The 27,130-nt window shown below is 49.0% G+C and overlaps 1 protein-coding gene across 2 annotated transcripts in view; it reads right to left on the bottom strand.

Moving 5' to 3' along the window:
• LOC123831221 (BEN domain-containing protein 5) overlaps positions 1 to 27,130 on the bottom strand; it is a 237,458-nt gene that overhangs the window by 7,279 nt on the left and 203,049 nt on the right. Inside the window, exons 9-10 of one of the 2 annotated variants that reach the window (XM_045858024.1) lie at positions 7,555 to 7,651; positions 176 to 1,491 (exon numbers count right to left, since the gene is read on the bottom strand). In XM_045858024.1, coding sequence (XP_045713980.1) covers positions 1,371 to 1,491; positions 7,555 to 7,651 — 218 coding nt within the window. In that variant the 3' untranslated portion in view covers positions 176 to 1,370. Of the gene's footprint in view, positions 1 to 175; positions 1,492 to 7,554; positions 7,652 to 27,130 lie in introns of those variants that run through there. The other variant, XM_045858033.1, reaches the window with a different exon arrangement.

Raw genomic sequence — 27,130 nt, 5'->3', positions numbered from 1 at the left:
TGACAGAGTCCCTGACAGCAAAGTCGGGGTTATACCAAATTTGGGTTGGCTGTTTGGTTCCTGAAGGAGTGGGAGACCTAATGGAAAAGGTACCATGAACACTCAGAGGAACAGAAGAGCTGCATAAACCACTTTATTTGTGTTCCTCTGGGCAACAAGCACACAGGGGAGAAGCTGTATACACAACAGAACATTTGTAGCCAGCTAACATATGGTTCTTTGTTATAATTGCTGAAAACCAATAAGCAAAGGGAGAATAAGCTTTGCTCTTGATTTTCACAACAAACTTAGAAAATCTTCAACCCAAAGGAAAAAAAAGTGCTTAACTGGAGCTTTGTGCTAAAGGCCCTATCTCCCTTGAGCCTCCCTTCCTCTCCCTATCCCCTAATCCTCATTTCCTGGAGGTCATTTTAATTAGCAGGCTGTCACGGTGACTCAGCCTGCCGCATTGCAACGCAGACAGGGAGGGAGCAGACTCTCCTGGACCCATTCATCATACAAAGGCACTTTACTCTTTAGAAAAATACACAATATTAAGCTTGCCCCACCTTGGAGATTGCTACTGCTGTTGTTTTATTGTATCATCCCCACCTGCCTCAGAGTGCATCTTTTTGTCTTTTGTATCTTCTTTACCTGGCAGCCAGCCTTGCCCCATTTCAGACTAAATGCCCACCTTTTCCGTGGCCAGGTTTGATCTGTGACCACAGGATGTGGAGCATGAGTGACCAATACTTACTGTCTTTGGAGCTAAAATTGGGAAATAGCTCAGAAGAGTTTTCTGATGCTGCATGCTGGGGTTTGGGGGAGTCAGGGGGGCATGCAACTCACAGATAAAGTGGCTGAATGTCTAAGACAAGCTGTGATTTCAAAAATGCTGTCCCACTGTTTCCAACAGTACATTTGTCTTTGGGTTGTAAGTGTGGTTGATGTTATTTTGGGCCAGCAAATATGGACACAGCTTTTCTAAAACCGTAAACTTATTCTTAGCTCCCTCTAAAAGGTAGCCATCTGTATGGAGTGAATATACAACTGAAGCAGGTAAACTGACCTGAGATGTGTCAAACCTCTCAAAGGGGGTGTGTCCAATTCCCCTTCCTGTGCGGGTGTCTGTGTGGTGGACAAGGGCATCTGTCCTCGCTTGGTTTGCCTCTCCTATCTCGTTCCTGAGACATAAGCTGAAGCCTTACAATTGATTTCCCGTTGGTCAGAGGGAGAATCAATGATGAAATTTTTCATTTTTTCCCTCTCCTTTCACTAGCTTTCTCATCATCCCACAGCCCTGGTCTTGGAAACTAAGAGGGTGATCAATGCCAGGCCCTGGCAGAAAGCGCACGCTCCTGCCTCCACAAGACCGCCCGGACTTCACATCCTCAAAAAGGGCCTGAAGGGTCTTTGTGGTCCACTGAGATCTTCTTGTCCCTTTTGCCGTTGGGGTAGTTGCTGGCCCGGCCCCGCGGGAGTAGGGACTTGTGGGGAGGGGGTTTTTCTTTCCTGCAAAGGGGGAGATAACAGAAAGAGAAAAGAAAGACAGCACATATACACACTGTACTGAAAGCATTTGTGTGCATGTCCATATCCCCCACTGAACTCTGACCTCCTAGGAACAGCGACCTTGTCTTGTCCAGGGAGCCCAGCCTACGGCCCAGTTCAGAGCAAGCACGGTGGTTCAACAAAGGGCCGTTAGATGGCTGGGTGGATATGTTGTCTCATTCTGGTTCTGGAGAAAACCTAACTTCCCTACCACTCAACTTTTCCACGTTTCCACCTTGGTTCTAACTTGTGCTGCCTGTTCGAGATGAGATGGGGGCAGGGACAGAGAAGAGCTGTGGCTCTGGAGAGCCCAGGACCTCATTGCCTTCTCAACCACCGGAGCTTCAGAGTCCTTTCTATTCCCCTTAGTGCAGCCTGACTGTGGCATTTCATGAAGGGTCTGTCTACTGAACGAGCTTGGGGGCTCCTGAGGTCAGAGATGTGCCTGGTCCATCACTGTGTCCCTGCACTGGCACCCAAGGCAACACCCTTAACACTACTCTCCAGCAATTGTCCACTGTCTTGTTTGCTCACACACTGGACTATGAGCTCCTGGTGGACAGGGACCAAGTCTGATCCACTTTTGCATTTTCTTTCATACTTACATTGTGACTGATAAGTCACATTTATCCATGCATCAGACTAAGATTTATTGGCATTGGAATGAATGGGCCTTAGAGCCAGAAAGAACGCAGCTGAATTTCCAGGTAAGCTATATATAAGAAGTGTGACCTTGGCCAAGTTATTTAACTTCTCTGAGCTTCGTTTGTAAAATTGGGATAAAATATTCCAACTCTGTAGGGGCACTGTGATGTTAAATGAAATATCATGAGTAGATGTACCTGGTGTCAGTCCTTGCCTACTGTAACTTACAAAGGCATGATGCTAGGTGCTAGGCATGGTCTAATGGTCCTGGAGGTGACAACAGTGAGTCAGACATTGATGCTGTTCTCAGGCTGCATGAGTTTAGTAGAGGAAACAATTACCTCTAATAACTACACAAAGTAATAAAGAACTATAGTGCATGGCAGGAAGTGGTAAATGCCATGAATATGGAAATCTCTTGGACTATTGGAATTAAGGTTGAAAAGTGACTTCCTGTAGCCCCCGATGCTTTGACCTTGGAATATCTGTTTTCCTTTGTTGTTGATGACTCATGAGTAAGGCAAAGACAATAGGTTACACCACACAAAAGGGACACCTTGTTCCAACATATCTCCCCGACCAGGAAGCCTCACTGTCTGAAATTCTGCACTCACAGAAGCACCTTGCTAACACGGCAAGCCTGTCCAGCATGGGTGAGATACAGCTAGACCCATCCACAGCCTGGAGCACCTGCTTGGAATGTTGTATATTGGTAAGGTGATATTGGAGAAGTCCTTTCCCTTCTCTGAGCCTGTGTTTCTTTATTTCTACAGTACTGAGAAGAGCCCATTGTCTTTCCTGCCTCATACACTCTAGTATATCAGGGTTGGGAGAAGAGCTTTCTGAAATATAAAATGCTATTCGTATGTCACTGAAGGATGTGGTTCTTAACACTCAAAGAGCAGTATGAGAAATGAGATGGGTGTGTTTTTATGTTGATAGAAGTATGGTCACAGCCAAGGTGGCCCTAGGTAGATGGTGGCATTTGGAGAAGGTATGCAGCGGCCAGGGAGGGGTGTGAATGTGCAGAATGACTGGTGGGGTCCTTACAGAGGCAAAGAGCCTCTGTGACTAAATATGGGGGCCCAGAGAGAGATGCGGCACTAGATGAGCCAACATCTTGTACTTCTGAGCCCCTGCCCAGGCTGTGCCTCTTCCTACAGTGCCCTCCCCTACCTCTCCAGGCTCACCTTTGGAAAACTGACTTCCCAGAAAATGAGCCTGTCTCGAGGCTTCTGCTGCCCTTTGTAACTCACCTCTCAGCACATCATTTTCTGGGTACACAGTTCTTTGCCTGTCTGTTCTCTCATGAGACTATGAGTTTGATGCATTTGATTTTTCTCTATAACTCCTGAGCAAAGCACAGACCTGGTATGCAGTAGGTGCTTGAGCAGAGGTTGATGAACAGTCTTACCTTTGCCATCCCTGTTGCCCTAAACACCCTGGCCTTGTCATGGCCTTAGAATGTCCTCTTTTTAGGTCTTGCTGCCCACCTTTCACAGCCTATCCCCCAGCATGAAATACCTTCTCTCTCCTTTCTATTCCATTCATTTGAATTCTGCTCATCTTTTAAAACCAAGTTCAAACCCCACTTCCTCCCTGAAGCCTTCTTGAGACACTCATTGGCACCAGATGCTGTCAGAGAGGAATTTCTGTTTGGGCCTCACTTTTCTCTCCTAAAACATGAAGGGGTTGAGACAGATGGTTCTTAGGGGCTTCTTTGGTGCCATCATTTTGCGATTCACACGTTCAGGACTCACTCTGTGCCAGCACCCATGCTGTGCACAAAGACACAGGAGTGACTGAGTTCTGCAAGGAGAGTCTGTTTGGTGGAGAAGCCGGATGTGCAAAGACTCCATGACCACATGCTGTGGGACATACCAGGCTGCAGGTATATGTGAAATGCAGCGAGGAATCCCACAGAGAGGGGCAGCTGTGTCTCAGATGGGGGATGAAAACAGGTGCGATATGTGGAATGGGCTTTGAAAGACAGGGAGGAGTTCGCCATCCAGTGACAAACAGGGAGAATGTTCCAGGAAGAGGGAAGGGGAAGAGGAACAAAGACATGGAGGGAGGATGAAAATAGCTGACTTGTCCTCGCTAAAGCACTGCGCATGACGTGGTAGAGAGCTGGGTGGGGGTGCGGAGAAGGTGCTCACAAGGGGAAGGGGTGTGTTAGAGGCGGTCAGTGAAGTTGTAGATGTAGGCCAGGGCTCTGAATTAACAATAAAAAGAATCGAAATATTATGCTGAAGGTAGTGGGGAGCTATGGCAGGTTTTTGAGAGAGGGCGTAATCTCTCAAAGTACGTTCATATGTAGCTGAGCAGTTGGGGACACTGTTCCACATTGTTTATTATCTTTGCCTGTGTACATGCCTTTCTCCTCCACAGATTTGGCTCCTGATGGGCAAGGGCTATCTGTGTCCTCCCAGCGCCCAGTGCAGGGCCTGGCACATGGCAGGCTCTAGGGTGCTGAGTGATGATCCTACTCCCCCCAGCACACATACAGCCAAGCCCCACAGTGGAGCCGGCCCACCCAGCCTGTCTCGGAGCCTGAGCCCACCTCCACATGGCGGCTGGCTCACCCACCACACTCAGGCTCTGTCTCCTTATGGAGGCTTGCTGGGCCTGTTCACTTTTCCTGTCCAGTTTTCACCCATCTTGTCCCTGAGCCTGGGCTCCTAGGCTCACATTGCTGGCTCTCCCTGGGCACCCTGGTGCCGAATGATGGCCCGGCACCAGGGGTGCTGACAGGCTCCCTCCGGCACAAGGGTAGAAACTGACATATTATAATTATTCACAGAGATGAGAGAAAACAACGATTAATTTTGAGTCAAAACATGTAATTTTCCTTTAAAACCAGAACTGCTCTTTCACTTATGCTATTTGATGCTTCAGTGGAAAATAATACAAGAAAAGGGAAATATTCAAATCCCAAATCAGACTCTTGTGTCCTCCTGGGAATTCATTTTTAAAGAGCTCCAGACCAACTGAGAGCTAAGTGGTGTTCACAGTTTGATGAGGCGGCAATGTGGGGTCAGAGAGGGTGTTAATTTTGTTTTTCTTAATTTAAGGGTGGGTGCATTTACTTTAAGTCCTTAAGGTTGTGAACTCTGAGAAATGAGCTTTCCCACTGTTTTCTAACAATGGCTCCAAAGCACAGGGCAAGCAGGCTTCCATGACCAGGTGAAGTCAAGGTGCTGAGAATTGCTGTGTGTCCTTCAGAGCGCGTTTCAGCGTCCCTCCCCCCGCGCCGTGCCAAAGAACCCTTCACTGTCTGACGCGGAGGACACCAGGCCGGGGATCTCAGGGCCCAGGCTCCAGCCCTGCGTCTGAGCAGTCCCATCTGCCCCCTGGACCTCCACCCCCTCATCCCCATCGTGAGGGAGGGTCCCAGATGGTTGCTGAAGTCCCTGAAGGTCAGCAGCCTTTCACTGGTCTGTGGCAGCGCAACCGGCAGGACAAACGTGGTACAAGGTCGAGATAATGTTAGTCAGGCTGGCAGAGGGCCTGAAAGTGACAGTCCCCACATGAACTTGTCAATGAGACTCTAAGGATTCTTTTGAGTTTTATAAAGCTTTAAATTTTTAAGAGCTTTCACCAATCAAGAATGACTTCTAAGAATGCACGGAGTACTTTTCTCTAGAGGTGAGCCCCTCAAAGGCAGGGTCACGCCTTCACCATTTACACATTCAGCTCCGTCCTTCCCCCGCAGCCCCTGCAGGAAGTGTTGTTTTCCCAGGTGAATGAATGAATGAGCAGATGAAGGGGGCAGTGAACGAATGCGCACAGGAGTGCAAGCTCAGTCCAGTCCCGGCACTGTGGGGGCACAGAGGGAAAGTCAACGTGATCCTCCCCCAAGGACTGGGGGCCACGCAGAGCCCACATGATGGTGAACAATCGAGACAGACCGTGCGTGAGAGTGCATTGTCACGCGGACTCCGCCTGGAGCTGGGGCTCAGAGACAGGTGACTCACAGCACGGTTTAGCCTGGGCCCCGAGACCCTCCGGCCCATCCAGGGAGGTCTGGGGACTGGCCCTAGGCTGCAGTGAGCCTGTTGGGAATCTGGGACTGCAACCCAGAAACCAGAGGAGATGGAAACATCTATTGAGCACCTGCTGGCTGCCAGGCACTGGACTGAACTTGTACCTAATCTTTAAAATCATCTTTAGAGGCCGTTGTTAGTACCCCAACTTTACAGATAGATAGAGAAAGGTTTCAAAGAGGCCAAGAACCTTGCCTAAGACTCCACAGTGAGCATGAGCTTGAGAAAGAATTTGAACCCACACTTCCCAGGGAGAACTTCACTGGACTTCAGTCCAGCTTGGGAATCATAACAGCCTAGGATGAAATCCTGGCTCTGACAAAAAATTTTTTTTTAAATTTCAGGCAATTCTCTTCACCTTTCTGAGCTCCCTTTTCCTCATTCATAATATGGAAAATATAATATCTACAAGGAATAAATAAATAAAATCTGGTAGAACTATTACTTCACTCAATAAATAACAGTGGTTAATAAAGTTTTTGTTAACAACAAGGTAAGGAGGAAGGTGCATCAGGGAGGAAGGTGCAAAGGCCCTGAGGCAGAGAGCACATGGTCAAGGTCTTTGGCAAGGACAGGGGGAAGACTGGTCTGGCAGGAGCAGTAAGTTAGACACCTTCATGTCCTTCACTAAAGGCTGCGCCACTGGGGGAGTAGGACGTGCAGCCAAGAGGCAGGGCAGGGTCAGCACAACCCAGGTACCCAAATGCTCACTGGGCTCACCTCCAGCAGCCATGGGGATGCCCAGTGCTTTTGGCTCTGGTCCAGCCCTTAGGAATGATGCTCTTCTCCTGATCTTCTCTCCTCACTGGCCCTGGCAGAGCACTGGAGCTGAACCTTCTCAGGGGTGTGTTCTCTCCAGCCCTGAACCTTTGCATCTTGAGGGAAGGGGTCTAGCATGCACTGAGGGGACATAGCCCATATGGCACTGTGCCCGGTGTATTAATGCCCACCTCACAATAATCTTCCAACAACGCTATTGTCCCCTCTTGATGGATGAGGTTCGTGGAAGGATCAGAGGTCTTATGAGCTGAGATGATGTGGGAGTCCCTGAGGATGAGTTCTCAGATGAAGTCGCATGGGGTACCACCCAGACTATCTTGGAGTGATGACTGCACTCGGCTCCCAGTAACCCCCATCTCTGTGGACTCCCATGAAATGTGGCGACCCCTCACTGCCTGACCCCTATTGTACCTCATACTCAGGAAATGCTCTGTTACACTCTTCTGCCGCAGATGGGAAACTGGGGGCCAGAGAGAGGCTGAGGAAAGCTGCCCCCGAACACAAATACAGTAGAGCAGGACTCCAGCCCACACTGCTCTGCACAGCCACTTACCGCAGCCTCGGCATGGGCAGCGCCAGTTTCTCAGCCATGGGGTTCAGCCGATAGTAGTCCAGAAAGGTTCTGGCCACGTTCCGCCCTAGCTTCATATCTGCAAGTGTATGCGTTAAGGAACAACTTGGAGAAGAGATTGAGGCAGAGTGAAAAAAGGAGCAGTATTAGAAATGATAACAGTAATAAAGGCAGTCACACCTCTCACAACGCAAAGTTTTTGTGTGGCAGATACTATTTTTCACAAAACCTTAAGTAGTAGATACTGTTATTTTCCTCATTGAACAGACAAGGAAACAGGTGCACCCAGTCATGGTCTGCCCAGGGCCACAGAACGGGGAAGGAGCGGCCCAGGGCGTGCATCTAGGCAGCCTGCCCCCACAGACCGTGTCCGCAGTGTCCAGACCGCACTGCGTACCTTTGGAATCACGGGGCTTCTGTGTTTTGGCTGCAGGGGTCTCAGGATGGAGGCCAATGAGCAAGGCCAGAGAGCAAGACACCCTTTTCTGTGCACGGTGCAGGGCCTGCTTGACCCTCTGGGGTCAGTCACCTACTGTGGTTGCCCCAGGGACCGCGGCAAAAGCCTCTCGTCCCAAATCGTGTCCCCATTCCACTTTGAAATCTACTAACAACGGATCTTTGGTTAAGGGCTCATGACGCACTGAAGTACGAGCTCCCTGGGAACCATAGTGACCATTAATACATACATTCGTCCCACAGTCATCTGTTCAGCTACAGGGAGTGAATGCTCTGTGCATTGTGTCTCAGTGCTCTGGGCCTTCACAGGAGCTGTTTCCCCTACCTGAAGTCCTCCCCGCTTCCCTTTGCTAATTTATGCCTATCAAGTCTCCAGTCAGGTGATATCCCTTTAGTAAAGCCTTCCACGGTACGTCCCTCCCGTTGCCCCATTCTTCCATGGCCTCTGCGCTGACTTCACTCCAACCACTCATCACTTATCTGATACCCCTCAGCTCTGAACACCCAAACTGTCACCAATTCCTCCTCATGAGACCTCCAGTCTCTTGTGTGTGTCCACCTCTCTGCAGGTCCCTGCTGTCTGAGAAAGGGCCAGTGCCACCCATCCCCTGGATTACGGTTCCTCTGTCCCAGTGGGACTCCATGCCTCTACCCTGCACAGCCAGGAGGGAGGTTTTAAAACACAGATTTGACCATGTTACCCAACTGGGTAGAACCTTTCAGTGGATCCCAATTGCCTTTAAATTTCAAATCTTGGAACTTGATTTACAAAGTCCTTCATAGTAGGGTCCCTGATTAGTTTGTCGGCTTGCGCTTGCTACCTCCCACCTTCTACCCATGTCCTTGCCCTTCACACCCAGCGATACTGAACTGTTTTCCCTCCAGAACTTCGCCTAAACCGACTGTCTTCTCATACGACCCTCACACCCTCCATGTGCCTCACAGGGCCGACTCCTTCTCCACCTGCGGAAACCTCCGTGTAGTTGTCCCTTCACAACACAGGTCTCAGCCACCATGCCATCCGGGGTCTTGGGACTGGACCAGCACTTGCAGAACAGTCAAGTGAGTTCTCTGCGCCTTCTTCAAAAAGCCCCCAGCTTGGGGTTGGGCCTGACCTAGCACATGAAAACTAGCATTTCTGGAGCACATGGCATGTGCCCCACCCTGCACTGAGTGCTTTGTTTACACATGCATATTGATCATCAAAACAACCCAGTGAGGAAGGCATTTTCCAGGAGGTTAAGGAACTCGTTCAAGGTCAGGACTAAAACCAGGAATGTCTGCTTCCAGATCCATGAACTTTCCACAACCCTGGACTGTTTCCCAACTTGAAGGCACCTTTTCTGTCAAGGGCTGAGTCATCCCAGGCCAGCGCCTGGTGGGAGAAGGAAAAACACCAGATGAGTTGTTTATGACAGTGAGCTCCACTGTGGGCTCGCTGTGCTCTGGGGCTGCCACCTGCTTTCTTCCTCTGGATCTGACCGACCTTCTCTGTCCTCTTCTTTAAAAAGTTCACAAGCTGACATTGGGCATGACCTTTCTGACCAGCAGACCCTGAAGGCAGCCTCACTGCTAGGTGCACAGAAGTAGCTGCTGCTCAGACCCAGCCAGCTCTCATCAGCTGGAGGAGACCAAACCACAGTTGTATGTACCAGCGGTAAGGGGCACCGTGAAAAGGAGAGATCCCTGTGGACTGGGCTGCAAAGTTGCAGCAGAAGTTTTGGAATCAGATGTATCTATTCTCAATCCTGGCTCTGCCACATGCTGTGTACTGCAGATTGTATTTTCCAAAGATCTCTGCAACAGTAGCTCCAACTCCCATGTTATTCTACACCATGACCTTGACACTCCTCCCACTGAGAGATGGGGTCTATGTCCCCTCTTCTTGACTCTGGGTGGGTTTGTGACTCACTTGTAACTAAAACAAGTGGTCAAAGTGACACTGTGGGACTTGTGAGGCAAGGTCAGAAAAAGTGATGTCATTTGCCCCTTGCTTAGTAGAATATTCCAGCTGGGGTCCTGAACCTCCATGCCAGCAGTCCTGAAGTTGCCGTGCTGTGAGGAAGCCCGAAGTAGCCCACGGAGCGCTGCAGGGAGAGGCCCTGAGACCATGTGGAGAGACCACGACAGAGGGATTCCCAGTCCTCCCACAGCTCCTCCAGCACTCTGTTCTTCCAGCTCCAGACATCAGCTAACTGCAGTTCTGTCAAAGACTCCAAGCTAGAACCACCCAGCTGAGCCTGTCCCAAATTTCTGACCTATAGGAAACACGGGAGAATAAGTATTGTTTTCCACTCTAAGTTTGGGGGAGATCTGTTATGTTGTAATAGAGAACTAGAGCACTGTGTGACCTCCTATACGTGATCCAGTCTCCGGAGCCTTAGTTTCCTGATCTGTGAGTGTGAACAAAGACGCCTGCCTCCCAGGGTTGTCGTGACAAAGTGTGTGACCAACGAAGGAACAGGAGTTGACTGAATAGATAAATGAATGGGGAAGAGGGAAGCCTGGACCCTTCCTCCCCAGCCTGCAGTGACAGACAGACCTGAAGCAACCCTGGGGGATATCCCTGGTAATCGACCCTCTGGAGTTCCGAAAGGCAAAGGAGTTGGGCTGCTCCAGTACAGTGTCCCAGTGAGGTGTTCATCATTTTAGACAAGCTCTGTTTAAAAGGCCCTTTCAAAGGTGGGAGTTGTCGGGAACAACCCTCTTTCCCTCTCCCTCTCCAACCACAGTACATAGCCCTTACACTCCGAGAGCCTCACTCTAGATTATTTACTGCAATGGCCCTGTCTCAGTCAAGCAGTGGGACGTGGGTGGAAGATGGGGAGAGAGTGATTGAACACTTTCAATTAAAACAAGCTGCCTTTGAACAAAGATTTAAGATCCAGGCAAGGCGGAGGCAGTAACTCTCTTGGCTGGAACCTGTTCGATGTATTGCAGAATTCAGAGAGAGAAAAACTGGGATGAAAACTCCCAACTCTTCAGTGCCAACAAAAATCTCAGGATGGGCTGCAAGTGGGAAATGTCAGCCCCCTCAGAGTCTCATGGAGCCCGCAGGTGTGTTTCCTGCAGCCGGCGGAAAAGACTGCGGCCGGGATCAGGGCGTTTCAGTCCGTGAGGCAGGAGGGTTTTGCGGAGGCTGCCTGCAACTCACACCGATTCAGCCACTTCTTCCCGGAGCTGTTTGGAACTGAAGGGTGGGTGTCAGTATCCCCAGCCTCCTAGTTCGTGGGGCCCTTCAATAGGTACGGTGGGGGGGGGGGGGGAGTTGGACATTTGCTGCTCATTCTCATGTGTATACGGCTCAAAGGGTGACGGAGGCTGGGGTTAGATACGGAAGAATTAGACCGAAACGGTTCACAGTGCAGAGGAAGAAATAAACCAGTCCAAATTAGCCACATTACCAAGCAGGCTGCCGCATCGGCACCTTCACTCTGCGTATGGTACCCTGCAGTCACCGTCGCCAAGGGCAGAGCGCGATTCTGCACGTGCGTTACAGAGGAGGAAACTGAAGACAGGCGAGTTCGCATAGTCAGCCAGAATCTCGCGGCTTGGAAATCACAGACGTAGCATATGAACCAGTGTCTTTCAACACCACGCCTGTGGTTTTTTTCCTCTCGTGAGTGTGATCATAAATTCAAACACTGAATTCTGTGGACACGTGAAAGGAGATTTAATTCCAAATGATGGACTTGTGAAAGGCTTCATGGAAGTGGGTGTATGAGCAAGGTTTGAGGGACCAAGATGAGTCTGCAAGGGGAGGAAGAGACAGGCGGGAGTCTGGAGAAGCAGGAAGTGTGGCGTGGGGCGGGGGAAGTGACCTTGGGCCAGAAATAAGACCGAGGAGGCCCCGGGGCCCACGGAGCTGAAGCGCACAGAGAGAGGTGAGCTCGCAATAGCAAGTAGGCTGGAGACTGAGCCGTCGGGGCTTTGACTGCCAAATTATGGAATTTAAACTTCTATTCTGTAGGCAATAAAAAATAGTAAATATCTACGGTTATATCTGTGGCATGGCATTTATCAATCATCTACGATGATGTTCAGATTCTCCAGAGGGCTTGGGGTATTCTGTGGGAAAAAAACTGACAAAATGAAACAAAACAAGGAACAACTAGGACAGTGGTTCTTAAGTCTAGAAGTGGAGACAGACAGCAAAGGAACATACGCCCAGGTGAATGCAGGACCGCGGCTGTAGCAGTGTTGTGAAGAACGCACGGGGCCTGTGGCTGAGCCAATGAGAGTGCAGCTGCGGGCGGGGCAGGGCGGGGCGTGGGCAGGCCTCTCTGCGGAGACGCCCCTCGTGAACTGGGAGTGGACAGTGGCGTGGTGGCCTCTGCGAAGGAGGAAGGACGGCAGGAGGGAAGGGTCCTTGTGGGAGACGGGGACAGAGAGGGCTGACGTGGAGAGACTGGCAAGGGCTCGTCACAGGGACCTTGTTCTGGGCCACCTTAAGGAGCCTGGATTCCCTGAGGCAATGGGAAGCTACTAAAGAGCTTTAAGCAGGAAAGTGCGATGGTCTGATTTGTGTTTTTAAAAGGTCACTGCTGTGCTTAAAATAAGAAAAGCAGAGCGGAAGCAGGTAGATCAGCCAGGAGACTACTGCAAGGGTCTGGTAAGGGAAAGACAAGGGTTTTCTGAGCTAGGAGGAAGGCAATGGAGACAGGAAGAAATGATTTGGGGGAAGAAGCAGCAGGATCTGCCGACAGACTGAACATGGACTTGCAGGAGAGGAAGGGCTGAGGGGTGGCTCCTGCTTTATTTAGCTTTCCGGAGCAGTGGGCTGGCTGGGATGCGCCCTCTGGAGTGTGGTGGCTGGGGGTGGAGAGACAGGTTCAGGCAGAAACCAGTTCAGTCTGAGCCCTAGATGCCTGTAAGATGTTACATATCCAGGTCCTTAACTAGGAAATAGGAACAAAAAATCAGATAATGGAAGTGGTTTCAGAACTATTGGTTCTTTGGGATTATTCATGTCACAGATTCTCTTTTTTTAATTATTGAATTTATTGGGGCGACATTGGTTAATAAAATTATATAGGTTCCAAGTGTACAATTCTATAACACACCGTCTGTATGTTGTCATGTGTGTTCACCATCCAAAGTCAAGCCTCTTGTCATCACCATTTATCCCCCTTTACCATCTACTACCTGCCTGCACCCACCTTTCCCTCTTGTAATCACCCTAGTGTCCTTTGTATCTATGAGTTTGGCTTTTCATTGCTTGGCCCCTTCACCTTTCTCACCCAGCCCCCCAAACCTCCCTCCCCTTGAGAGGTGACTACACGGCATGTTCCATTCTGCTCAGCTCTTCACCTCATGCTCCCCGCCCTCGGGAAACGCCCACTGTCAGGGTCTGCAGGACAGTGGAAGTGACCGCGGCACCCTCCGCTCTCTGTCTCCGGGCCTCGGGTCCGCGATACAGAGTGAGAACCTGGGTGGGGATCTGGAGACCAGCCTGGTTTCAGCCAGTAACTTGCCGTGTGACCTTGGCCCTTTCCCTTCTTTGGACCTAACTCCTCTGTGGGTAAAATGCAGTCTCTCACGTCCTTCCCAGTGTTAACAGGGCATGTTCAAGCAGAGCCTGCAATGTGATGAGATTACAAAAATCTCATCCCCATTCTTTCATTCAGCAAGTGTCTATCAAGAATCTGCTGTGTGTTTAGCTGTTCTTGGCACGTGACACAGTGAAACAAACTGACCAAGACCCTTGTCCTTGGGGAGCTTACCTTCAAGCTCTGAGACACAAACTGTCCATCTAGCACATCTGTAAATGATCGAGAATTCCAGAGAGTGATGAGTGCGATGAAGTAAAGGTAAAAGATGGGGTACAGGCAGTGCTGGGGGTCAGGGAGCAGGTCACAGAATTAAGTAGAGTGGTCACGAGAGGCCTTGTTGAACAGAGGGGACTTCAGGACTTGGAGGTGGCCGCCACCAAAGGTAAGCTGATTCCCCTTGTCTGAGAGATAAGGCCTACCCCGGTCTTTTCAGAACTGAGCACTTGTTAATTCCAGCACGGTCCCACTGTGGGGGAGAACAGTCAGCCTCGGGGATGAGTTCTCCCTGGTGGGGTCAGGGACACCTTCATGGGGAGTGGCTTTCCTGAGTGAAGATCCTCCCCACCTCCCCCGGTGGGCCCACAGGGGACACGTCTCACACACACCCTCCTGTCTGGCCTGTAGCCGCCCTTGCCCATCCCACTCCTTCCCTCATGGCCCTGGTCTCTGAAGCTGGTTACACATTTTTCACTCTGTCCAGCTCTTCCAGAACCACCAGTGTGCACCCCTGGCTTGCCTGGCCCTGCAGGCTAAGGTCTTGCCCTACTCATCGGGCACTGTGTTCCACATCCTCTCTCCCTGAGGTGCGTGCCATGGGCAGGCCTAATGACTGCCCCCATTTTGCAGATGAGAAATCAAAACTGACTTGTGTACTGAGGCACATCAAGTACGGGCACAAGGAGGATTGAAGCTTATCCATTCACTCATTCATTTGCTGAATTGACTCATTCATTCACATGCTTATTAAGTGTCTTCTACATGCCAGACACTGTTCTAAGAGCTGGGATACGGTGAAGAGGAAAACAGACACAGTCCCTGTCCTCAGGTGGGTCTTGCCTTGCCATCATCCTGCCTCCATTAAAAAAAAAAAAAGAACTCCTACCTGCTCCCTGTTGGGAAACCCCCACCTAGAATTCTTTCTCTGATCACATTCCTATCCCAGCCAGCCACAGAAGATCATCATTAAAGGAGATTGATTAATTCTGCAGAGGGGTAGGCCAAGGAAAAGTGATTTCTCTTTGGTAAGGCTGACAGCACTGCTGGAATATTAAGAGGCACCTGTGTAGGAGCCTCTAGGTGAAGCCAGAAGAACAACGCGACAGTGAAATATCTTCTGTCTCTGCCGCCCTCCCTCGCCCTCCCACGGTGTCGGACAGGTACAAGACTAAACAGATGAATCCTGCTCTCAAGGGTGGCGTGGGGGCTGCTGGTGGAACTGCAGAACCCTTTCCAGTTGCAGGCAAGTCCCGAGGTGCCCTGGACATGAGGACGTGAGGGAGAGACAGCCAGACAACCAGACAGACACGGCAGGAGGGAGGAAGAGACCAAGGGAGACAGGCCGAGGCAGACATGGAAGGAGAGAGAGAGATGCAGACAGGCAGATACGAGGGGAGCGTGCTCAGGATGCAGCAGAGAGATAAGGGAAGAAACATGATGAGAAGGGTGAGGGGAACTCCAACTTGGAAACTGGAGAGAAATGGACTGAGGGGCAGAGACAAAAACAGGAAGTGAATGGCAAAGGGAGAGGATCAAACCGCTAGTGGGAGAGAAAGATACAAATGTAGACAATGGGCAGGGGGAGAGAGAGGGGGAGGGGAAGAGAGAAAGGCAGAGGGTGAGACAAAAGGAAAAAAGCAGAGAAACACAGGCAGAGAGGACAGACGGTAAACGAGCTGCAGCAGGCTAAAACCGAGACAGAAACAGTGAGGGAGGCCGAGGGGACAGACTCAGGAAAGGAGAGACAGACTGGCAGGGAGAGTGGCTTCCTCTTTGGCGTGTGAAACGTGGCTTGAAAGGCTAGGAGCCTCCTGTGAGAGCCGCAGCAGAGAGGGGCCCGGAGACCAGTGCAGATGCACTAACAGTGGGGAGGGTGACGGAGCCATTCAAGGACGAATTAAAACTTGGGATAACTGGGGGTTTCTATGTCAGTTTCCTGTTGTCCCTGTAATGATGACCTCAAACTTGGTTGCTTAGTACAACAGATGCTTTCTTCTCGCACAGTTCTGGAGGCCACAAGTCAGATCAGTTTCAGTGGGCCCGAATCAAGGTGTTAACAGGGCTGCACGCCCTCTGGAGGCTCCCCAGGAGAAACTGTTTCAGGCCTCTTCCAGCTTCTGAGGCTGCCAGCAGTCCTTTGCCGGCGACCACATCACTCCACTCTCTGTCTCTGCAGTCACATCTCCCTCTGCCTTCCTCTCGTATGGGTACATGCGATTGCATTTTGGGCTCACCCAGAAAATCCAGGGCAATCTCCCACCTCAAGATCCTTAATAATAACGTCTGCAGAGGCTTCTTTCCATTTAAGGTAACATTTACAGGCCCCAGGGATTAGGATGTGGATAGTGTTGGGGGCCATCACTCAACCTTCTGCAAGCTCCCAGAGTTCATCTGCTTTGCTAATGATAAGACACTGGGGGAGTCAGGAGTGGGGTTCCAGCCAGCTCTGTGCCGAATACCTTGTTGGATACTCAGCTCACCCACCCATCTGACCCTCAGTATCACTAGGGAATGCCCAATACCTCCCACACATGCAGCAAGTGGGTTTACAGGATTCAGACCCACACATGTCTAACTCCAGAGCCTTTTTTATTAGCATTGTTTGATGCCTCCCCAGGGCAGGGAATGCCTGTGCTGGACCCAGTGCTGCTTATTTTACCTCTTAAACGTACCATGAACCTGCCCCCTTCTCTTCTTTCATTACTATGAGTCTTATCTTTTATCTGAATTATTGCTTCAGCCTCCTAATTGGTTTTCTTCAGTTTCTCCCCATTGTCGCTGAGAGTAAAGTTCTCACATTTGCTAACTGTAAATCAGTTCCTAACTTACAACCCTAGACCGATTGATTCCCTGTCACCTCCAGGGTAAGATAGAAACTCTTAAATCTGGCATTCATGGCTAGGCTAAGCCTTGTCCCTGACACTGTATCCCACTGAGCATCTATTTAGAATGTGGGGTTTAAAGTCTGAAAAGCACGGGTTTGAATCTTGGCTCCTACTCATTCAGCTGTGTGACCCTGGACAAGCTACTTACCTCGTCTGAGCCTCAGCTTTTTCATCACTGAAATGGATAATGTTACCTATCTCACAGGATTTTTTTCTGTATCATTCTTTTTATTTTATTTTTTAACTATTTTTATTTTTTACTTCATTTTTATTGTTGATGCTGTTACAGATGTCCCCACTTTCCCCCGCTTTGCCCACCTCCACCCACCCCTGGCCCTGCCTTCCTCGGGCCCTCACCACACTGCTGTCTGTGTCCATAGGTCAGGCATATAAACTCCTTGGCTCATCCCTTCATCTTCTCTCACCCTGTATCTCCCTCCCCCTCCCCTCTGACAGCTGTCAGTCTGTTCCTTGTGTCCATGCCTGTGTTTCTATTTTGTTCCTCAGTTATTGCATTGATTAGAAATTATGTATCCAGAGCACCCAGCACAATGCTGGCTGGTGAGCAGTAGCTCTTTTTTATTATCATTATTATTTATGAACCTGTTGTTTCCAACAAAACGTGACCTCTTCAAGGACAAAGATGTCATGTTCAAACTTATTTCCAGCACCATTTAGCATGTGTTAGGATTATGAACAGAAGCAGGGAGAAAACAAACAAACCAACCAAAAAACAAGAAAAGGAAGGGGTGGAGAAAAAGGACAGAGAGACAGAGGGAAGGGAAGGGTGATGAAATTGTTTTAAAATCTGTATTCTGGAGGCTCAGGACTAAGACCTTGCAGGTCCCTTTCATGCTGTGTGCCTCAGTTTCTTCTTCTGTAAAACTGGTTGAGGTCGACCTAGATGATCTCTTGTTCTAATTCATTCTCTCTCTCTCTCTGCTCTTCCCTGGGAGCAGTGTTTCCCTGTCCTCTCCAGCATGCTGATGATGGCCAGCTTTAGCAGGCATGAAGGTGGTGGCCACTCTGACGGGGTATTTGGGAGAGAAGTCAGGCTAGGGGCTGGCTGGGTGAGAACAGATGGAGATCTGACCTCAGGTACCATGTCTGGGTGTGACCTTGGGGGGCGGTTTAGACTCCAGACCATATTAGGCAGGTTGTTGTCCTTCCTTCACTATTTGTTACTCATTTATTCATTCAACAAATGCTTAGCAAGCAATTCCTATGTGCTGGGCTACGTGGTGGGTGTAAGGAGTATATACACTGGGATTATAGAGTGAAAGAACTGCAGGGGGTGGGGTTATTGCCCTCAGGCTGCTGATGGCCCAGACACTATTGACGTTCTCAGCGGGATGACACTGTTGTAAGGAGCTGTGCTGTGCATTGTGGGATGTTTGGCAGCATCCTGGCTTCTTTCACTAGATGCCAGCACAGCCGTCCACCTTGTGTGACAACCAAATATGTCTACAGACATTTCCAAACATTCCCTGGTTGGCGGTGGGCGGGAAATCATTTGCCCCTGGGTGAGAACCAGTGTCTAGGGGATGCACAGTGTCTGGTGAATCAGGAGAGGTAGGTGAGAACTTGACTAAGAGGGGCCTCGGCTTCCCTACCTGGAAAGAGTAATCCCTGAATGGATCTTGGGGACAGGGGAGGGGAAAGGAACCTGGCCTCACAGGCTGCGCTGACCTCCTAGGATGGTTGTCTATCCCCTTCCTCCCACACTCTGGCAGGCAGAGTACCCGCCCCCCTCCCAGTCGACTCTGGCAAACCTCAGTCTCTCAGACGCCTCTCCCCTCCTGATTTTCCCTGGACTGCTGGTATTTGTAACCCAGCTGTCTATCTCAGCCTCCTTCCTCACTCAAGAGGGAAATTAGCCTCGCCCTCCAGCTCCCACATTACTGCTTGCTTTGTGGTTCCCTCACTTCTCCTCTTCCACTTCAGGCACCAGCAATTTCCAAGCAGTGCCTCGCTTTTTCCCCCCCACTGATGGGTGGCCATGGCTCTGGAAATTGGCTCTCAAAATCTGCTGTGCCTGCCCAGCTGGGCTCCGCTCAGCAATTGCTGGAACTTGGATGAAGCTTGGCCCCAAAGGAGACTCTGCCTCTCTGATAGATACTCAGCTCCTGTTTGCCTCATAGATATTTCAGAAGCTTCAACTGATGCAAAATAAAAACAAGACCAAAGACCAAAGTAAATATTCGTGCAGCAGCATCTTGGAGCAGGTGGGGAGTGGAGAGGAGTAATGAGCAGGAAGAGCCCTAACTGCTCCTGGCTTCTGGCCTCAGCTTGGTTCAGGCAGCGGCTCGGCCTTGGCCTTGCTTTGGGCAAGGCTCCTGTAGATAACTTGCTGATGTTCTGAAACCTCCAGCCTCTAGATCAGGAGTTCCTGCCTGGGGCCATTAGGGACTCCTGAACCCTCTGATCTTACAGGCAAATTTTTATATGTATATACTTTTCTGTAATTTTCAAAGGAGTCGGCATCCTCCCAAATGTGAAGGGTCTCTGCTTCAGGTCTGTGGATGGTCCTACATGAGCGTATCATCACCTTCCCAGTAATATTCCTTCTTCTCGTTTCCTGACTCTTGTTTCTTATATTCTGTCTTGTCCAGGATCAGAGAGAATCTCGCAGTGCTGGGAATGACATCAAACTAGACTTGGAATGGAATGAACAGGTTGTAGAATCTGTCTCAAGTGCGTCTGCACTCACTTAACCAGCGAAGCACTCAGAGTCTGGTGATCCCATCTGTGGGTGGGATCATAAGAAAGCTCAGCAAAGGGGATCCTTAGGAGGTAAATGCAAAACTCAGCTGGTGTCACAGAACTGAGGAAGTCCGTTAAAGGGCTTGCTGAAAGGATAGGATATAGGGTTCCTGATCTTAAAAAAAAAAAGCCCACTCCCCTGCTCATGTGGCTTTGCTCCTGATTAGGCCTGAATCTGAAACACCTACGTGGGTTAATGGATGAGCAACATTCTGTGAGTCAGGAGACCCATATTTGAGCATTAGCTTTCACCAAATTGCTCTATGATCTGGGGAAGGTCACTGACAACTCCCTGGACTTGAATTCCCCCATTTGTATAGTTAGGCAGAATTGGGCTTACTTCCCAGTTTCGCCAAGAGATGGCTGTAACTATAGTGAAACTCCATCCCAATACCTCATTCTTGGCCACCTCCTTGCACTTAATCCTCATTTTGGGGCATTCTTGTTCCATCTCAAACAAAACAGAAATGATCCCATCCCTAGAAAAAATATGGTGTTGGGTTTAAATTCCAATCTTTAATGTCCTCCTGGCTGTAACACTTCATGACTTTCTTTCCTGCCCTTGTGCTATTTTCTTGTTAATTGCTGTCTTGAACTTGAAATCCAGGGGACAGAATCAATGTTTATGATCACTTAACCCTCCCCTAGGCACTGTGCTGGTCCTATTTACTGTGCACAAGCAAGGTCGATCTTATCATCCCCATGTTACGGGCTAGAAAACCCAGTTCCTAGATGTGCCTGCCTCACATCTCTCAGTCAGCAATCAGAGGTCAGGACTCACACTCAGATCTGCTCAGCTCCAAGTCCCGTGGCTTTTTATACATGATTATGTTATAATTACTTATTATTTCAACTTTCTTAAATTTAATTTGTTCTTTTATTTAATATTTATTGTCTGTAGTGTAAGGCTCAGGGCCAGTTGGCGTGGATTCCAAGATGTGAATTCCGTCCCTGCCCTTGATCAGCCTTGTACGTGAAAAGAAGCCATGTAAATAAAAATTGCAAAGCAAGGCAATAATCACTATCGCAGACCGAAGGGAGGGAAGTGGGGGCACAGAAAGTAAGACTTAACATTGGGGGGAACCCTGGAAGACTTTTCAGAGGGGGCAACACCTGAGCTGAATTGGGGGGGTGTCTTTTTTTGAGATGAGTCTTCATTAATCAACTTAGCCAACAAACTACTGAAAACCTACTATGTACCAGGTACTTTTCTAAATGCTCAGACGCAACTGCACACAATACAGCAAGGTCTCTGTTCTCATGGAACTCACATCAGAGCAGGGAAGATAGGCAGTAAACAAACAAATGGAGCTAAGATTGAGATCTGGGGACTGGAAGGAAACTAGGAATTGGCCAGGTGACAGGATGATGGCTGGGAAAGGCACCCCGGGCAAAGGCGGAGGCACATAAGAGCATGCTGGGGCACGGTGATCCCTTTGGAGATTCTGAGACACTTATATTCCAGTGTGACTGGAATAGCTTTGACAAGATGAGTAAGGAAACTTGAGAAATACACAAAGACAAGTCATGAGCACCTTGCATGACATAATAAGCATGAATTTTATGTTGCATGTAACGAGGACCTGTGGTAGAGTTTTAAGGGAGGGAGAGAGAATGTCAGATTTGGCTTTGAGACAACCACTCCTGTGGCCCTGGCAGAGGATCAGTTTGGAAGGGACCGGGACTGAAGGCAGGGAGAACGGTGGGGGCCTGAGCCAGAACACTACCAGTAGAGTGAAGGGGAAGGAATTAGAAGTATCTGTCAAGTAACGTTTGTGTGACATGGGTGTTGGGTATGGGGTGCTGGACCAGCCACAGAGTGGCTGGACTAGGAAAAGCATTGAGGGTAGCATACCAGCTTTCAGTCTTGGGGACCCCGGTGCTGGTGTCACCATCAACTCTGAATACGAAGTCTGAATGTGAGTCCAGAAACCAGGCAATCTGCGTCCCCTAGAGCACCTTTGGTGGCACTCTGCTTAGTGAAAGCTAGTTGTGTTTTGCTGCACAGCTGTGCCACATGAATCCTATGATTCCTGCAAACAGACTCCACTATAATGTTGAGCTACTGTCATCTCCTTGTGTCTGATGCTCTTTGGGGGACATCTTGGTTTCATGTCAGGCCAAGTTGAAGTGATCCCACTCGTGGAATGGGTACAAAGCTGGGCTTAAGCTCCTACTGAATCTAACACACTTATCCAGTCTTTCAGATAGAATATATTTTGTCCGGAACTTTTCTTTTCCATTCTCACTCTCCCACATCTCTTATGGGCAGCTGGTCTGTCTGTCCGTGTGGCTGCCTCCTTCTCTGTTGCAAAGTCTAACCCAGATCTGCTCAGTCCAGCTCTGTGTTAGTAACCATAAGACAACAAGTTATATTGTATATCATGCTCTCATTTATCTCTTAAGCAACAGGGTTTTTTAAATCAATTATGTGCCACTTCACGCTCCCCTTGTGGCAGAGCCTCTGCCTGAAAGGCTGTCCCAGACCTCCAGCCTCACTGCCTCTAGGTAACCCTGCTAATTCTTTAGTCCTCAGCTCCACCACCGCTTCCTCAAGAAAGCCTTCCTTGACCTCCTGGCCAAGTCAGTGCCCACAGTTGTACACCTACATGGCACCTCCTGGAACCCCTTCACAGTTGGCAACTTTACATGTATATGTGAGGGCTTTTTAAAATAAATATCTTTCTATTCTAGACTATCAAGTTCCATGATGACAAGAACTATGTCTGCTTTGTTCATAATTTTGCCTGTGCCTAGATGAGTGTATGACACCTTAGGTGTTCAATAAATATTTTGCTGCTAATGGTGAGGATCAGGAGGGAAATCTGGCCCTTCCTTCCTCCTGGGCTGAGGTTATCTCAGGACTTTACTGGAGGAGAAATGGAGGTCACTTCCATTGATGGACAATGTGGTTGTAAGATGAGAAATGCTAGGAGCAAACATCACAGATTCCAGAAGGTGAGGAGGCCTTGGACTCCTGCCATGCCTCAGAAAGGGGGAAAGTCCAGAACTAGGGACACTGGAAGAGGTGCTGTCTGATGAAGAGGAGAAGAAGACCTTGAATGTCACTGTCTCAGACATTTCCAAGGAGCCCACGTAAGGCCAAAGATGCTGCTCTTGCTGGGATGCAGAGATGACAAGGCTTTGTGGAGGCAATAATGACCCTCTATTCCCATGCAGGTGATCTGCAGGGAAAGGAGTCATGTTCCTGTGGCATCTGGTTAGTTATAGCTAGAGAGTGAAGCCAGCTGAGTACTGCTGGATCTCCAGGGACACAAGTCCCTCTTGATCTATAGACTTTGGAACGATGCCTCACCTTAGCAGAACAGGGAGCCTTGGACCAGGGCCTTCAGAGGACAAAAAGGAGCATGGCCTGGGAGCCAGCAGGCCGAGATGGGTGCCGGACCTGAGCTGGGTGCCACTAGACTGGGACTGAGGCCTGTGCCTCTCTCTTCTCCACTAGCCTGTGAGACCCTGGAGGGCAGAGCTGGCCTCTTCCCCATCCTTGCTCACCCACAGTGACTATCATTCCACCAAAGAATGTTCGTGGAAAGAATAAGTAAATAAACCTCAGACAAGTGGTTCACCATCTAATCCTCAATGTTCTTTTCTAGAAAGTGGGAATAAGAAAACCTGCTCTCTATTGTGAGGATTGAATGATGTAATGAACATGAAGGCACCCGGCATGGGCCCCAACATAAAGTAAGTGACACTCAAAAATACTTACCTGCTCTTTTCCCTTTAATCACACGTTCTAAATTCAGGTACTCTGTGTATTTGAATGACCTTCATATTTTCTAGGCTGAACTTGACAGAGCAGTAGTGATTAGACAGTCACAAGATACATGACCAGGGGGCACCAATAGTGGACACCCATTTGGCTTTGTTTTCCTGCTCTTAATCTATTCCCCTTTCACAACACTCCACTTTTCCCATATTGAACCCCCCATCCCAGTCCCTGAGGCTCAGGAGGAGCTGACCCCACACAGGTGGGAATAGTCCACCCCATCCTGGCCAATCGGGGCACTGAATTCCCCTCGCCACAGTGAATAGCCAGATATGGCCTAAGCCCACTGAAACTCAGTGCTGGGACTTGTGAGCGAGGGAATCAGCCGGAAAGCTGAGAGGATGGGACATCCACCAGCCTGGGGAGCTTCGGGTAGCCCCTGTGCTCCCGCAGGGTGAGGCGCAGGGAGAACCTCCGGAGAACGGAGCCGAAACTCAGGAAGTCCTGATGACACAGTTTCATTCTCTTGGTCCGAGCCGAACACCAGTATTCCTTTGGACTTTAAAATTCTGAGATCTAATTAATTCCCCTTTTTACCTACGTCAGTTTGAGTTGGCTTTTCTGACACTTGCAGTCAGAGGAATTTTAACTAATAGAAGACTTTGGAGTTTACCTCATCAGATGCCCTAATTTTACAGAGGAAGAGTTTGCAAAATTACACATTTTTTTTTAATACACAACTGGTCTTTCAAATAAATAGATTGCCTCACTTGCTTTTGTCTTTACTGAGGACTGGGACAAGGACAGGTTGCCCTTCTGCCTGGGTAGGGTCATAGAATATTGATTTTTGGTGACAGAAGGCCTAATCTTTCTCCAAGACAGAGAATTTCTTGATTCAAGTCCTGAGGAATCAGTTTTGTTTTGCATTATAATGTTTTTATCCCCCAGGCAGAACTGCTGATGACCGTCCTTTCCCTTCCACACAGTGTAATCAGCAGCGATTAATTTTAATCACAAGGAGACAGCAAGAATGAACAGAGCATTAATTGGGCGGAAGTAATCAGCATCTCCTTTAGCCCACAGTTGGTACCTGTGTGCAGGCCAGTGTGGGCAGGCATGGGTGTGCATGCACATGCACTCACACACTCAACCAGGGAGCAAGGAGAGGGTACGGAACGTGCATGCTGTCTGTTCAGCATGGTGTACTATTAAAAAAAATCAAGGACTTTGGAGTCACAGATGTTCTACCACTAAACAGTTGCTTAAACTTGGCCTCCTTATTTGTAAAACCACAATACACAGACCTACTTCAAAGTGGTTTAGAAGATTAAATAAAAATATTGTAGGGAAGCACTTTTCATTGGTATGTAGCAGGAGCTCAGTAAGTGCTAGTTCTCTTTCCTTCTTTCCACATCAAACATCTTTTATAGCTCATAGTAAAGAAAGGCCTAAGTGAGCTCAGATCCTTGAATATTCTGGACTCACCCTAACCAGCTTGATAGTCTCCTCCTGACTCCCTCCCCTTAGTCCTATAGGTGTCCTCCCCCATCTACTCCCAACACCCCCCTTGCCATACACACTTTCTCTCTCTCTCTCTCTCTCACTCCTTTTGCCTCTTTCCTCCCTAGGATTGTAAATTCTGGGAGGGCAACTCAGTACCCTATACCCTCAGTACCCTCAGGGCCCTGGCCCTTGCACACAGTGGACACTGAGTGGACATTTGTTGAATAACTCTTGACAGAGCCTGTGCCTTTGCTCCTCCTCTCTCTCCATCTTGGCCTCAGCCCTGGTCATCCTCCAGGCTTAACCTTGGTATCACCACCTCCTTCATGATATTTTTGAAGCCTGTTTCTGAAGTACTCTCTTCTTCTCTGAACCCAATTCCTATTTCATGATACCTGCAGCTTCCTACCTTGTGATATAAGATATGTGGGTCTTCTCTATTTCCTCAGGTTCCTTCACTCAATCATTCACCCATCTCCTTGAGCCGGTGTATGTTGGGCACCATGGATATGGAAAGGCATCTGGCTGGGTCTGTGTCTTGAGGTGCTCAGGCTCAGATAAGTCTTTGAGCACAGCAATTGGTCTGACTCATTTTTCTGTACCCTTGGCCTTGGGCCATGATAGGTTATCCTTAAATATTTCATAATGGCGATGGGTTGCCCAAAAGAGGACATCTGGGCTGGGCCCTTAGTGGCCCTTGTGAGATTACAGAAGACCAATGAACTTCTCGAGGTTGAACACAGATGTCCTTGTACTTTCTGAGAGAAAGGACGTGGTATTATAGATGGAGATCTGGGGATAATTAGCTCTGACCCTAGATTGTGTCATACAGGATACACTCAAACCTAAAAACTCCAAATTGGCTATAACTTAGTGCCCAGGGATATATGATTTAGAAATATACCTGGCCTAGTTTGCCACCGAGTTTCACAGTGAGGTTAAACAAGTCATATATCCCTTCGTGGTATCAGGTTAGCCACCTCAATTTTATTTAATCAACAATTCTGAATCTGTACTGTGTCCCTGGCCCTATGCTTAGTCTTGAGATACAGAGATAAATTGGTTATGATTAGCTCCTTTTCAGGGCTCATAGTCTAGTAGACACTATGAGTAGGGGCATCATGTCCCACCATGTGATTCCACTGCTGGGAGGCTCCACAGTCAGCTACCAAGAGTTTCCCCCTCCCCAGTATCAGGCAAGACACTTCTTCAGAACAACCCCTTCACCTGCCCCAAAATCTCTGACTGTGCCCACTGTGGATAGAGAGAGAGCCAAGGCTGCTGCCAAGTTCATTAATAATTTTGGCTTTCTGGAGAGAGAAGTTGGAATGCTTTGCTCTTCAAATATCAAAACATCCAATTAACACGGCTAATTAGCATCACTAGCAGCAGTCAAAGGAATGGCAATTCAGATGCAGGATTTCAAAGGTTTCCTAGTTGTAGGCCAAGGCAACCCCTCTCTTGCTAATGACAAGAGTTCCTTGCTTAGGCAATTCTATAGCAGCCACCAATTAGCCTAGCCAGGGGGAGAGACTGGCCTCTTCCCTGAGCCTGGCCTCTTCCCTGAGCTGTTTGTCTTATCAGAACTGGAGACGGAGAACAAGAGACAGAATTGGGGGAGTAGTAGTAAGTTAGAAAAAGAGAGAAATGCAGGGAGGGAGAGACACAAAGAGAAATAACACATAGACATTGACTCTCAAAGAGAGAGAGAGAGGGAGAGAGAGAGAGAGAAGGCGACTGACTGATAAACAGATGGCAATTATATAAACAAAGAGAAAAAATAAATTCCTTAAATATAGAAAAGATATAACAAAAAACTTAAAACACCAGTAGCTTTGGTAAGGCAGCTGATCATTGGGAAGCCTAGCATTCTAATCCATAAAATCAGGCTTAGCTGTGGGGGTTCAAGTTAAAATCTGGCAAAGTTGGACCACTATGGTGAGATCCCAAAGAGGAGAGACAAGGGGGCCCAAATCAGAGACCTTCTTTTCCCTTCTCCCAGTGAGACTTGATTTCCCCTGAGAAGGGCAGGTACGAGGCCAGCACTCCTCCACTTGTGCACTTTCTCCTGGAATCCCAGTGCCCAAGAGCCAGGCCTGTGATCACCCGGGAGTGCTGTTGTCTCCTGGGAGGAAGGAAACCAATGGACCTCCCACTGAATCCACCTCAGAAATGACCTTCATGCCTTTCCTCCTCTCCCGGCGCTGTCACTGCCATGGTTCAGAGCCCACAGCCGCATCTCTAGATTACTGCAGTGGCCTCTGGTCTCTACTTGCTGCTGCCCAATCCATTCTTATCACAGTTGTGAGAGTGACACTTTGAGGTAGAGATGTGACTATGTCTCTCCCTCACTTGAATTCCTTTTTAGTGGGTCCCATACTTTGATCTCTGGATCAAGTCCAAGCTCATTAAACCTGATTTCAGGACCTCCCTCTGGGCTGTGGCTCCTGCTGTCT

The sequence above is a fragment of the Phyllostomus hastatus genome, unplaced genomic scaffold (genome assembly GCF_019186645.2).
Source record: "Phyllostomus hastatus isolate PE091 unplaced genomic scaffold, TTU_PhHast_1.1 phas_contig_147, whole genome shotgun sequence".
Lineage (NCBI taxonomy): Eukaryota > Metazoa > Chordata > Mammalia > Chiroptera > Phyllostomidae > Phyllostomus > Phyllostomus hastatus.
Note: the sequence above shows the minus strand (reverse complement) of the source record. Positions and strands in the feature narration are given on the sequence as shown.